The following is a 15186-nucleotide window of genomic DNA, read 5'->3' as shown; positions in this document are numbered from 1 at the left end:
ATAATTTAACTAGATATTGCTATTTGCTGTTATACTTCATGTTTTGTGAGAAAAGAACATACGTTTTGCCATTAAATTACTCAGTAAGATTTAAATATAGTTCAAAATAATTCTAGCTTTTAAGTATATATGTGACATAACTACTGCCCAGCGAACAGGTAATGAAAATGTGAGCAAACTGTGAATAGCAGAACTGCTGGGAACCAGTATAATGGGGAAATATACAGCTATTTTTGATGACCACAAAAGATAAGACCAGAATAAAAAGGTACCCTCATAAGGTTTATAAAATTAAGATAATACCAGTATCTTTTACATTCTGTATGTTTACTTTATGGTATAGAAGCGATTCATGTCATATACTAATCTGAAAGGCTAACAAAAACAAAAGCAACTTCTAGTCTTTATCAATTCATTACTTATTTTCATTTTTAATGGTATGCTCCAAATTCTCCAAATTTATGGTTAGTGAGGGAAAGCTRTTTATTTCTCAGATGCGAAAAAATGTTGAATAAAGCTTCACAAAAACAGATGCAATATGACCTTCCCAGAATTTTATATACTACAATTAACAATGTTGAAACAGGAACTTCAGAGCTCCTCAGTACAGTGAGTGTGGTCTGGGCACTCAAATGCCCTCATGAAAGCAAAATAATAATAATAATAATAATAATAATAATAATAATAATAATAATAATAATAATAATAATAAAATATATAAATAATAAACCCAAAAGAGTGTTCACTGAAACTTATTCATCTGGTTAGTCTCATCTGGTATTGATATAAAGCAATGCAAAAAAATGTGATTTAGATGCTAGCCATTTTTTGCGAAAACCAGAACCAGACCTAAAGCACTGGTCTGTTAATACTTTGAAAGGAATGACTTAGGTACATGAACAGCCTTAGTCAACCAGGATCATCCCTCTGTACTTACATGTGCAAGAACTTGCAGAATCATAGCCTAAGTGAAATCCATAGGTAGTTTAAGTTCCTTATGCAAACAGTGTAATACAGAGCGCTTAGGTAACTTTATATTGAGACCTACATCATCTACAAGTTAAGCACATGGTAGGAGCAGTGTGAGCTGGGTATGCAACTCTCATTTCAATTAACAGGGAGAGTAAACTGTACTCCAAAGAGCAACTAAAATCCTACTAAAATGCAAATAAACAGCTGTAATAAACAGAAAGGAGTACCTGCACACTGCCTCCTCCTTGGAGATCACATACAAATCACAGGCCTGTATATATCAGATTGCTGGACCACAGATTTCTAGGTGGGTATGTGTATAACTTACCATCTTTAAATCACAGTTGGAAGAGACTGTAAATCTCCATCTCTGAGTAGTCAAGTGACTAAAATGTTTGATAAGAGAACTGGGCACAGTTCCCTCTTCACAAGTACCAGACACTTCACAAGACAGATGATGTTCTGATGCCCTCCATCTGATCCTCTGGGTTGCAACAGAATGCAGCTGACCGGCATGAGTAATAAGAGTGCCCTACACTGACAAACACATCTAAATTCAGGCATGYAGTTCTTTGTACTCCAAAACAGATCTCCAGTGTGACTCTAAATTCATTAGGTAAGGTCATGCTGAAGCAGACTTCTTTGGGTTTATGCAACTGAAATCCCGTTTTAACTTTCAAAGTGATCCTACAGATTTTGGGCTTATAAAAATACATTAACGAGAAAAAATAAACCAAGACAAGATTCAAAGCATGTTACCATTATATCACCCTACCTGATCTGAAGTTTCACTGATAGCTTCCAGAAGTTTTTCAACAGCTGCTTGCAGTCGAGAACTAACATTCAGAACTAGTTCTTCATTTTCAGGATCTATTTCCATTCCACTTTCTGCAAGTTGTTGGGTCAGCAGTCCTTCATCTGTTGCTCTTGACCACATGTTAATATCATCAACTCCCATATTACTATCATGATACGAGGAACACGACTCTGAAAATAAAATAATTATCTTTTTACATAGCTTCAAAACATGAAAACTTCAAAACATGAAAACCTGTATGATTAGAAAGTTAAGTTTTAAAATGTTTAGAATACTTGTACTAATCACAAAGACAGAGGGGAAATATTATATACTAAAACAAGATACAGAATGTGTGAATCACAAAATGTGTGAGGCAGAAGGGAGAGATAAAAGGAGATACTAACAGACATCCTCTCAGCMTGCTTTTGAGCTCTGTATCTCATCTGGCAAACCTGTGTTGCTATCARTAATCCTTATGATTTTCCACAGCTTGCAATAATGACTTGCAAAATTGGCTTTTAAACGTTAACAAGGTAAAATAACGCAGTCAATCACTGTTTTAGCTGTGACCAACTACATTAGTGTTCATTAACATAGACCTGTTCAAGTCAGTAATTCAGACAGACAGACTCAAGCAAGTAAGGGGAAATGGCAGTTCCCCTGTAATGTAATTGAGGCAGCTTTTCAGAACAAATAGACTAGAATACAGAACACATCAAAATTCAGCATTATTATTAATGAACTATACATTGATTAAAATAGCTGAACAAATCAAATAAAGTGCAGGGTAACTGTAACCATCTTTACTGATGGGCAGTATGGCCTCTTCCTACTTCTCAAAATTCCTGAGGTCTGATTCAGTTTAAGGGCATTATCCATTTTGTCTGAAAAGGAGGAGACAAAGTTTGCATATGGTATTAAAATGATAGCAATTAAACTAGAAAACATTAAATTTGCATATCTAGAATTCAGGGTTGCATTTAAGTAATACAAGTGAAAGCATACTACAAGTGAAAACATACTCCTGAGATGTTTTAAAATCCTTAAAAAAAAAATTCACACTTCCAATATGAAATGATAATACAATAGTGCATCACAACAGTAAATAATTATTGTCAATTCAGTGTTTTTAAAAATGAAAAGTGCTATCTCACTAGACTATTTGATTTGAAATGTGAATAAAAGTGTATYCTTTTGTGGAAAGTTGTTTAAATGATATCATGTTCTACTGAAGTATCTTTCAGCAATTCTTAAAACTTTTTTTTTTTTTTAATTAAGTGTTTATATTTCATATGCGACTCAGGCTTGTTCTAAAGTTCAGTAATTACTACATGGTAATGAGACACATTTAATACAGCATCCAGCTTTAAAAAAAATGACAGCTATTGACCTACACACSAAAGTCTCCTTTCTTGTCACAAAAAGCACAATATTTTTTCCTCATACAGAGTTAAGTGGGAATTTTTCCCTCAAAATTTTCTCTAAAAAAGGCTTTGTTTTGAGGAAACAGTGGTATGACTAAATGAATTAAGAGTAGTCCGTAACTGTTTGGCAATACAATTACAATACTGGGTTATGGTTATCTTTCACTGTAAGTTTCTGGTTATTCCATGAATAATGACAGTAGAATTGGAACTGTTTGTTTAGCTACAGAAATTCAAACTGAAGTTTTAATAGTTAAATTTTACAAATTGCCTTTAAATTGTATTTAGCATTCTTGTAGGGGACAACTTCCTTATATTTGCTCTTAAACAAATATCCAAATAACATTGGAAGGATCAGTTCTTTTGCTGATGCTGTTTGAATCCAGCAAGAAATGTTAGATTTTAATTTTCAGGCTGTTTTTATTTTTCTTTTAACTACTTACAATATGATTAATCATCTAGTTTTACTTTTATCTCTGCATACATCATGATAATAACACATTTCCRCATTTATTCCACTATGGCCACAGCTGCGTATGACCCATATACAACAAACCAATCTTTGACAAATTTAATCTGGCAAGATTTTGTTTAGTTTTACTGTATAATTACCAACATTTATAAAATACAGGTGTATTTAGTAATTTTTTCTTCTAGTTATATCATTAGTGATTCATATCTCCTTTAATTTTGAAGGGGTAACTATACAAAAATTTTTCATACTCCAGAGTATGAAACCAGAAACACAATTTATATATGAAAGAAATGAGTAACTAGACGAGCAGAACATACATTCACATGGCACTTTTCCTTTACACAGGATTTCAAAGCACACTCCAGTGCTGCACTTTGGAACTACATTCATTAACTGCTGCAGTGGGAGTTACCCTAGCAGTGGCTGGCAGTCGTTTTCTGCTACTTCTGCACTGATAATGTGTTGGAGGAGAATAAAGGTTTTCCCTAACACCTTAAGATTCCCCCTTCCTGCAAGGTATGGCTGGCTGCCAAGGAACACTTCCACAACTTTTAATTCAATAGCATTCCAATTGCTCAACACCTACGTTTAAAGGACTCCAGGTGTCTCAAAATGTCAGCAGTGATCGAGAAGCTTTAATATCCTCAGAGTAGAAAGGACTTTCATTTAAAAGGATAAGTGTTTCCAAACGTTGCACCAAAGCACTGGTTAAAGACTGAGTTAAGGGAAATCATAGTCCCTCCTGAGCCACCAGCATGCTTAGTAGTACCTGATGTTCACTGGAGGTCACCTGTCTTAAGTACTGACCAAGCAAAAGACCTGCTTAGCTTCAGAGATCTCACAAAATAAAGTGCACAGTATAGTAGCACAGCTACAAGCCACATAAAATAAAAACAGCAATGTATTAGTTTTTGCACAATCTACACAAACGTGGACAAAGTCTTGGCAATGAAGAGTGAAGCTCAATGTAGATAACTTTAACCTAGTTTAAAATTCGTGTCCTATAACCCTTATGCTTTAGCAAATTATTTGATTGAGAAATTCAATTGATTTGTGCAATGATGAGTATATATCAAATCCAAAAATAAACATTTTGCAAAATAGCTGCAAAAATGTGCAGTCTGTTATAAGATCATCCTAAATTCTGGCTTTTACAGAAAAACTTAAAAATACTGAAGCTTGCTCAGAAAGTCATCATTTAAAAGTTAAGTCTGGAATAACTCTTACATTAATAATGCCACTAATATTATTATCCTTTCTTGCCAGTAATTGAAGAGTAAAACATGGCCTCCATAACAAGATTTTAATGACAAGATTTTTAAAGTCCTATCTGACTTATGTCAGTTCTTTTGTAATTTGCCTTCTTTTATTTATCCAGAAAAAAATCAATACTAAGAGATAATTTTGTTATGCAAAAAGATCCCAGAATTAAAAACCACAGAATTTAACTGAAATATAACTATAAAAAAATGAAGAAAGAAAGGCAGAGCTGTCACCTAAAGCATAATTTGGTATGTGGAAACTTCAAAGCTCTCAAATATAACTGAAGGGGGAAAAAAAAGCGTCAAAAACACACCCAAAGCTTAAATGTAGTAATTTCATTTATACTGTAGGATTGGCAACTCAAATAGAAAAAAAAATGGTGAAAAAAGAAAAATATAGACGCTCATAACGTTACTTCTAYGAGGTGATACTTAACAACAGGAATTCACATGAAGTGTCTTCCTAAGGGATAAGTAAAAATTTCCCCTGAAAACCATCTGCTTTAGTGGATCATAGTGTTACGCGACAGCATCTTTCCAGAAGATTTTCAGTGGAGGAAAATCTTCTCTCCAGTGCAGAAATGCTGTTAAGTCTTTTTAAAACTCCCTGACAGTTGAATGCCCTGCTCCTATTTGTACTAATCCTTACGGTGCTATTGAAGCACACCCCACGCATCCCCTGCAAAAGTGTTATATTCTCCCTCCCCAGTTTTTTTTCCCCACTGACATAAAAATAATAAAGAAAATATAATTGGTACGAATAAAAATGCCTTCTCCATGTGTAAACTCACTCCTTGTAATCAAACAGAAAAGGTTTACATTGTCTCCTGCACCACAGATTTGCAGTTCAGCACGTCAGGTATCACGGCCCAGTAAGTCTTAAGAAAAGATATACAGTGCTTATGCAGACCTTGGATACAGAAGTCTAGATACAGAGGTTGTTTCTGAGCTGCTGATTGACATTTATGAAGCAATACCTATTTTATTTATTTTGTGTCACAGTTGAGCTAACATTGCAGATTATTGCTGGGATTCCACTGGAGAAATTAAGGTCCGGGGTTACAAGCTGAAAATGAGAAAGTCTGTATGATGGTGGTTCAGTGAATAAAACTATTCACACACTTGTTTCTCCTACACTGCTTGGAAACGAGGAGCCCAAAAAGTAGGTGAGAGAGTTTGGATATTCAAGGGATGCAGTAACCTAAAGGCGTCCCTGCGGCCAGCGACGTCTGCAGCGCCTCTACTCTTTAGAGGAGAGCTGTCCTCCAGAGGAAGGGAACGCCAAAGCCTGCTGGCTCTGCCATCACGATTCAGCACCCTGACCTCCAGGTGCGATTAACTCACTGCATTACTTTGCACAAATGCTATTCCCTTCATATGATGTGTTTTATGGCTGAAATTTGAACTTTACTCAAGATGTTAGAAATGAAGTCCTATGTTAACTGATAACCTAGCCAAGGCCCCAGATAAACCTCTATATGCCCTATAAATCAGATTATGGTTGTAAGTAAGTGGACCGGAATGATTCAGCTTTTCTTAAATGATGGAAAACTCAGCAAATGTTCTAATAGTAACCTGAGCTTTGCTTGTTGTTAAGTATGGATTGCACTCAGAAGGTCAGAGAGAATTCACTTAAACACATCAATGTTTCTGTTTTACTATTAGATTTTTCTTTGCACAAATTTATTCTTACCAATTTCCTAAGTGATTTAAATGGAGATCTGTTTGGCCAGGAAAATACAATAACATTCACAAGTTAAAACATAAAAGCAGTGGCTTTTTCTTACTTCCAGAAAACAATGGAAAAAATTCTAAAAAGATCAAGTCCCCTCAGGCCATTCAGTAGAGTATAGGAATGGAATAACAACAGTCTTCTGACTGAAAACATTGAGTTCATGATGTRCTTCTGTTTGGCGCAGCACCAAATGCTTCAGCTGATGAACCAATACAATCACAGAAAAACACCAAGTATAAACCTTGACCCTAGTGGTACAACTATGTATTCTGCAAGGCTGCTGTTGTATTATTTTGGAAGGAAAAAAAAGAGAACTGTGAATACTACCTCAGAAATAAATTACAAACTCTACATCCACCCATTTCAACAACAGTAACCTTGGGTCTTCATTAATCCTCCCTATTTCCTTTGACTTCTCTCTCTCTCTCTCTCTCTTTTTTTTAAATACAATTATTTCTGTATGTAAGAAAACAAGCAAAAAAATACCAAAATAAACTGCTACGTGGATGGCTGATACTCAAATACAACTCTCATCCGTACTAAGGGGGGGGCAGTACAGCAATAGACAATTGTTTTGCTAAGGAGAAGTGAATCTTACCTACCCTCTTCAAAATCCACTTCAACAAATTTAAGAGTTAAAACTGTTAAACTTCCTGACTATGGAATGGAACAGCATAAAGTCCCATTTTATATGGGAGACTACCCTTTCACTAAAAYGCTTTCTTAAAAAAAAAAAAAACAAAAAAACAAAAAAACAACACACTCCAATTATAGGACCTGTTGTGCATTTAGAGAATAGTATCATGAAAGCCAGGCATACATACCCACCTAAAAATCAAATACAGGTACTTTTTTAAGAATGTTTTCCTATATATTTTATGTATAAATAAATATGTGTTTATGTGGGAGGGTGTACATAAAATCCACATTAAGAATTGTTAATGACAATAATGACAAAAAACAAGTATAGACATCTTTGTGCAGGAGCAGGCAAGAAGCAAAAACATTTATTGTGTTGTGCATGCCTGTGTAGAGCAAGTATGTATTTCAGTAGTGAAAGGCAGCAATCAGGTACCAGCATTTTGCGTACATATTTATGTGATTTTTGTCTGAGAATAGGGAGCAATATTCTCAGCAAATGAAACTAGRGGAGATGAAAGCCAATAGTACATGTTCTATGAATAGGCACGCTATCGCTATGAACTAGGTTTTATGAATGCACTAGGTAATAAKACAAGACATTAACTGTGACGGTCTGTAATCACAGCCTTCATAAACAGAAAACATTCTTTTCTTTGGGAAATATATTTTGTGAAAATATCAGTTTTTTRTACAGCTCAATTATACAACGAGCACAGAGAACACTTACAAACTGCTGTTTTCAATATAGAAAACTTATCTAAAAATGCCATTTACATAAAACTCCTGTTCAACTTCTTCATCAATGACCTGGATGAGGGGACAGAGTGCATCCTCAGCAAGTTTGCTGATGATACCAAGCTGSGAGGAGTGGCTGACACATCTGAGGGCTGTGCTGCCATYCAGAGAGACCTGGACAGGCTGGAGAGTTGGCCAGAGAGGAACCTCCTGAGGTTCAACAAGGGCAAGTGCAGGGTCCTGCACCTAGGGAGAAATAACCCTAGGCACCAGTACAAGCTGGGGGCTGACCTKCTGGAGAGCAGCTCTGCAAAGAAGGTCCTGGGAGTGCTGATGGATGACAGGTTGACCATGAGCCAGCAATGTGCCCTTGTGGCCAAGAAAGCCAATGGTCTCCTSWGKTGCATTAGGAAGACTGTTGCCAGCAGGTCGAGGGAGGTGATCCTGCCCCTCTMCTCAGCCCTGGGGAGGCCTCATCTCGAGTCCTGTGTCCAGTTCTGGGCTCCCCAGGACAAGAGAGACATGGAGCTACTGGAGAGAGTCCAGCGCAGGGCTACAAATATGATCAGAGGGCTGGAGCACCTGACCTATGAGGAACRGCTGCGAGAGCTGGGCCTCTTCAGCCTGGGGAAGAGAAGACTGAGGGRGGATCTTAYCAATGTGTACAAGTACCTGAAGGGAGGGTGTCAAGGGGACRGGGACAAACTCTTTTCAGTTGTCCCGTGTGACAGGACAAGAGGCAATGGGCAGAAATTGAAGCACAGGAAGTTCCGCCTGACCATGAGGGGGAACTTCTTCCCTGTGAGAGTGATGGAGCACTGGGACAGGCTGCCCAGAGAGGCTGAATATCTCCAGAGAAGGAGACTTCACAAGGCCTGCCTGGATGCAACCCTGTCTAACATGCTCTAGATGACCCTGCTTGAGCAGGGAAGTTGGACTAGATGATCTCCAGAGGTCCCTTCCAAACTTACTGATTCTRTGATTCTACCTCACAACACAACAGGAGGTGGTAAACTTTGAACCTTACCATTTTGCTACAAGAGGCAATGTGGTAGACAGCTGGCAATGGCTGAAGATACTTATTCTCAGTAGTTTTAACATAAGTAAACACTACTCCTTTCATTCCCACCCAGAAGTAAAGTACAAGAAAACTACATTTTGAAAGTAGTGCTTCCTTCAATTAAAGTAAAAGACAATCTCAGTTGTCAATCTCTTAAGGTCTYCTGGAGAAGTACCACAACTTAAGACCAGAAGCTTAGCTATCCAAACTAAACTGAAGGGAAAAAAGGCTAAACCTCAAAGGGCTGAGATTTCCAAATGCACAGTAATTTTCCTCACAATTAAATACAGTGAAATATGTATGAAGGTTGACAGTTATGAGGCTTTTTACTGAAAGAACCGTACTATACAAGCATAAAAATGCTGTTAACTTAAAACTYGAAAAATCTCCAGATGGCAGCTGTACATATTTCTTTTCACTGCATGGACAACCTTTGAGTAATCAACTGAGAGAGATGTCACTGTGTTGCAAGTCATACAGTCATACGTCCTTTCTCAGCTTGCCCCTAGGCTTAAGGTGACCTATATTTGAAGCTAGAGGGAACCAATAATATTTATTAACTCACATTTTGAATAGTCAAGGTAAAGTTCAACTTCGTTCAACATTTGTTTTATTACCCTATGGTATACACTTTCCMAATACTGAAATGTAGTATTTGACTTCCAGTTTTTTTCCTTATTCACTGAAATAGTTAAAAACTCCTGACAAGGCCAGCCATATAACGTGTTTTAGGCTGAACTGACCCGTTGCACATTGCCTCTCCACAAGGCTCAGGTAGAATGCACATGTCCTTACACTTGCTTATGTACCATGGGTACCATTAAACGGCTAAAAGGCAGAGTTTCTATTCTTCCCCAAAAGAAAAACAAACAGACACTCTCCTAGCAAATTAAACTGTGTCTGGGAAAATTCTTAGACATTGGAACATTGTTCTACACTGTTAAAATGCTCCTTTATGCCTGTGCCAGCTAGCATTTTCCTAAAAAGTTGATAGGAATGGCTTGGCAGTTAGAAAGCTCCAGGGACAGCCCACAAAAGGCATTTTGCAGGCTACCACCCTGTGGAGGCCTGGGAAGTCTACAAGGATAAATACAGGCTGCTCCATGTCAGCTGCCCTCAATGAATGGCAATATCTCTACGTAGGCTTAGTTTAACAGGAGAGATACAGCTTTTGACTCCAGCTCCCCAGGCATAAAGAGGAAAGGGATTGATGCAGGATTAAATGAAGCTGTGCTTTATCCTCTTTCCCTTTGCTGTCTCAAGAACATATTTATTTTTGACTTTCTCAACCACTTTCCCATTCTGTTGCAGGCTTTCTAACAGGATCCTACATCATTATTGCCTGATTCAATGCTCAAAAACAACTCCTGGATTGTGTTTCCATCTCTTAAATGGAGATGTTATATGCATTCAAATGACTAATAGTTGAAGAAAAAGCTTTTTAATTAACAATTTCAAAATGTATTTAAGTAAAAAAATAAAGTGTGCAAATGCTACTAGTTATGCAACAAGACATCACAGAACTGTTACCTTTTTCATACCCCACATGGACACAAGGTTTTACTGATTCCTCTGTCTCTGTGTCCCATCCAACTGGTTTGGAAGGCTGGACTTTCCCAGATCTATCCAGTAATCCAAGAACATGGCGACCAATTGTCTCCTCTATGGCCACAGTTGTCTTCACAACTTCTAAAAGAATCTTCATAAGTTTCTCATTAGCCTTCTGAAAAACATGTCTGCAGAATAGGAACTAGTCAGTCCTTTGATTTTCCCCTGCTTCACAGCTCTTTTTATGCCTTATGGACCATTGCAGTCACAAAAAAGTTGCCTGCTGAATCAGTAAAATCTGTGTATGTTTTGTAAGACTAAAAGACACGTAACATACAAATATTAAAAGCACATCAATGTTAATCCAAAGTTGGATCTTTTTAAAAAATATATACAAAAGATGTACAAAATATATGTATCAAAACCCATACTTTTATTTTGGTATTTTATCTAGTTGTTCTTTTAAAACAGATAGAGGTCCACATTTGTCTTGTTTTCATATAAACTTATTCAAAGTGACAAATTAAAATATTCAAAATGTGTTATCAAATAAAGTAATTATACCCATATAAAAACGTATTTCATATATGTACATTTGATAGGTGTAAATCTATACATGTATAGAATTAATGTATAGAATTCTATATATGGGTAGAATATGAAAGACAGTAAAACTTCCAAAGATTTTGCTTATTCTCTATGTCATTACATAGTTAGGCTTAAGAAAAAAAAAGGGGGGGGGGAGGAGAAATTGTTTCATTTAGATTACATAAACCTAGAAACATGGTTATSCAGAATTAAGAGTACCATAATCATGAACTCAATCAGAATAAGGCTTCAAAATATTTTTAATTTAATAGCAAGAACATCACTCAACTTTTTTTTACATTAACAATATTTTCTTAATACTAACAGTTTAAGTACCTCTCTTTTGAAAGAAGAGCTGATGTTTCTTCAGACTTTCTTCCTTCAWCTTCATCCTCAAATGTGTGTTCTCTCACATTGCCTTGGCTTTCATCYTCACTCTGGGTAAGTTTTTGCAGAGGGAGAGAAGACAAAACGGACAGAAATCCTGTCATGCCAGAATCAATATGTTCTTCTGATACACAGCAGAATATGAAATCAAAAATCTAAATGAGTTATGTTCCATTAATAAAACTTGTATATGAAATTAGAAATCAAGAAAAGGCAATATATACAAAAGCTCCTATGTGTATAAGCAAAAACAAAACATGAAATCCAAGGCAGGGCCTGTTAGAAAGAACTTTATGCCAAATAAACAGTCTTGTGCTTTCTGTTGGTGTTGCTATAGCAATACAAGAATCTGCGTTTACCTGAGCAAAGAGCTATATTAAATATAATCCCCACCTTCAAGCTGCTAAACTCGCTTCTGTTTACCTGAAGTGAAAAACTGTATCTACAGGTACCAGCTTTTGGTTCTTAAATCTGCTCTGTTCAAGTAATACTCAACACCTATTTGGAAAATGTATTACATCAAARAGAATAGCAGACAAAAAGAATCTTACTGGATTTATCTGTCACAGCTGCCCAGAAAGTCAAAGTCCATATTTACCTGCGTTTGCGTGCTTCTGTTTTGTAGCTCACAATGCAGCCTCTGTTTTTCAGACGCAAAATGCTGCTTTACTGATTCCAGTTCTTCCAAAAGCATTTTCTCCCTCTCTGTAACCAAGCTGTCATTCTCCATTGAGACTCGCTAAAAAACAGAACCGTTACAGAAGCGCACTCAATCTTTCAAGCTACTGGGTATTAGTGAGTCCTGTCACTTCTAATTCTTCATCTATTTTGCATAATGAACACTCAGCCCACTTTTTTAAACATCAATGTTAAAACAACATTGAAAGCTTTCCAGAACTGAATGCAGCTAATAAATATTTTTGGTATCTTGTATCTTTAAGATTTTCATACAACATATAAACACAATGATCACAATGGAAACTGGAAGGTTAATTTCTAAGTATTACAGGTTACAGTACGTAAACTTTACACAGGAGAGAGAAATAGATGAAAGTACATTCTTTGTGAAGAAAAGTCTTCAAAGGCTTTTTCTTCTTTTAGAAGAGCTAGAAGTATACGTGGCTTAGAAGATGCACRTGAAATCCTGAACAGTTCTTATAGCTAAACATCCTTGACATCTAAAAAAAATGACAGAAAAGCAGAAGAGCTCATATTTAATATTTTTCATCAGTGTCAGAAATCTGCAACCTCTGCCAAAAGATGYGATTGCAAACTGACTGAGAGGCAARGGGAGAAAGGTGGTATATATAGAAAGGAAAGGCTGTCAGGATAAATGATAGAAAGAGGGTTACAAAGAAGCTAATAGAAACAGACATCCGATATTGCTGGAGAAGAACCACTTCCAGGCTCCTTGAGACCAAACTTAGGCAGAACAGAACCAGGTTTGAGTAAGGTCTGAAGGAACTTAGCATTGCAGTAAAGCTCCACTCCATAATAAAAAAACAAAGAACTTTAGAATTTGCTGATTACCATTTCCATGTGCATTTCTGTAACATCACATTGAAATTAAGTCAGGGCAAGATGAATTCTACTGGGTTTTGTGCACTTTGTCTATCAAGGAAAGGAATCCTTGAAGACAAGTTTGTAAATGATATTTTTAAGGACTTAACAATTAAGATAAACTAATGAGTTCCATAATATACACAAAGCCTGTGGTAAGTATGTGTGGAATGATAACAAGTCATAGTTTAAAATGGCAAAGAAACACAGCGGTGTTTCACATCAAACCACACTACTTTTGTGTCATTCCAACATAGTTGGTAAGAACTTTGCCCCCTCCATGATTAAAAAAAAAAAAGAGGGCAAAACATTTTGTTGCTACTTGGAATGATTTCTCTTCCCTCGTGGTCTTTACCACTAGTTGCCACCCAACCAGGCATGGTAACTCCTGCCAGTTTCCAAAGCCTAGGTCCATCCAAGCAATCCAAGACACTTCCTATGACTGGCAGGCTTTTGATTTTATTCAAGGAGCAGATTATGCTGTTGAAAAAGACCTTGGACAAATTTCTCTACCACATGATTGATTATCTCACTTGGGGAAAGAAAAGGGAATATGAGGGCAGTGTGACAGCAGAGACTTAGAACCAGACTAGCTAAGTCGAGCCCTGGAACTTCATGTTCTGCATATTAGCTTGGTTTGTGACCCCTCAAGCCATTGAAATCCCTACACGAAGACCAGAAACAGGAAGAAGGAAAGGGAAGTGGAGAAGAGAGCACTGTGGAATGCAAGTTCTGTGGGAAGCAGCAGATACTGTTCTGCCTCAGACCTGAAGAGGGGATGGGGAAAAAAAAAAGGGTTTCTGTAGTACTTCAAGCCATAGCTGCATCATTGATTTAAACAGATACTAGCCCACATCCTACACAGGGCCTCATATCCAGAATGTGGTACGGTTTACAATACATCTGCATTCACTCACTCTTCTGGCTGCTGGGCAGCATCACAGGTTTTCTCCAGGTTTGCAGCAGTCAAGACTGATCCCTAACCGACTGAACTTTGTAAAAAAAGTCTTTTTTAATATATATGTATATATGGGTGCACATACACACAAGTGTGTGTGTATGTGCACGTGCGTGCATGCGTATGCATTACATATAAGTGTATCTCTCTATATAAAAACCTTCCTGGTTAACTTTTTGGCACAACTGCTGCTGTTGTGTTAGACCCYGCATTACCTCAGCTAACTGCACTTTCAGACTCTCAAGCTCCGCTAGGAGTTGTTCCTGATTTTCCTTCTGACGTTCCATTTGCTGCATATGTCCTTGTCTTAATAACTCTGTTGCCTGCTGATGTTCCTGATATTGCCGTACTAGTTCCTGCCGCATGTCTTCCAAACGTTCCTCGTACAACAGCAGTTGACTTGATGTTTCTGTTGTCATCTCACTGCAGTGCTGAAATATCGTAACTGTTTTAGTATTTTATGTTCAAGAATATTTTCTAGAAAATATTCAAATTTTCACAAATTACAATAGCTATTACTAAAGCATTATCTTGCTTCCTGTGTCTTAGAAAGCCAAAACTTAGAATTATTCCTCTTTAGAAGATAGAATGTCTTTTTGTTAATGGTGAACAGCGTTAACTCTAACTCTTTTTAGCTGGCGAGGACCTCAGTAGAAATTTTTTAATAAACATACATGTATGGAAGTTAGTGAGCGTGTGTTTCTGGTGCGTGTATAACGCAACCAAAGTTTAGGAGAATAGTACCACACAAAGCAGAAACACAGGAGTTTATCCATTATTCAGATAACACAAGATCAGAACATTTAACTGTTAAACAAATTTGAAAATGTGTTTTGCTTCAATTAGTGCCAAATATAGTGAAAAAATATAAACTAGTATGAAAATGTGCAGTCAAAACTTATGACTAGTTTTTAACCACATCTATTCCAAGCTTTACCACATCCCCTCAATTTTGGTGAGTCACTTAATATTTTTTTCAAATTACCTTTATAAAATTTGTGCTCAAATAATAAACCTAATCAAACTACTTAAACATAATTT

The 15186-nt window shown here is 36.8% G+C and overlaps 1 protein-coding gene across 1 annotated transcript in view; it reads right to left on the bottom strand.

Annotated features, from left to right (window-relative positions):
* The window catches only part of AKAP9 (A-kinase anchoring protein 9), a 93638-nt gene that overhangs the window by 39339 nt on the left and 39113 nt on the right, over nucleotides 1-15186 (bottom strand). The window contains exons 17-21 of the mRNA XM_085310565.1: nucleotides 14361-14576; nucleotides 12226-12366; nucleotides 11577-11677; nucleotides 10635-10840; nucleotides 1748-1959 (exon numbers count right to left, since the gene is read on the bottom strand). Coding sequence (XP_085166691.1) covers nucleotides 1748-1959; nucleotides 10635-10840; nucleotides 11577-11677; nucleotides 12226-12366; nucleotides 14361-14576 — 876 coding nt within the window. The remainder of the gene's footprint in view (nucleotides 1-1747; nucleotides 1960-10634; nucleotides 10841-11576; nucleotides 11678-12225; nucleotides 12367-14360; nucleotides 14577-15186) is intronic.

This window comes from Rhea americana, unplaced genomic scaffold (genome assembly GCF_003343005.1).
Source record: "Rhea americana isolate MKP2758 unplaced genomic scaffold, rheAme1 scaffold_32, whole genome shotgun sequence".
Classification (NCBI taxonomy): Eukaryota; Metazoa; Chordata; class Aves; order Rheiformes; family Rheidae; genus Rhea; species Rhea americana.
This window is presented reverse-complemented; position numbering and strand designations above follow the sequence as displayed.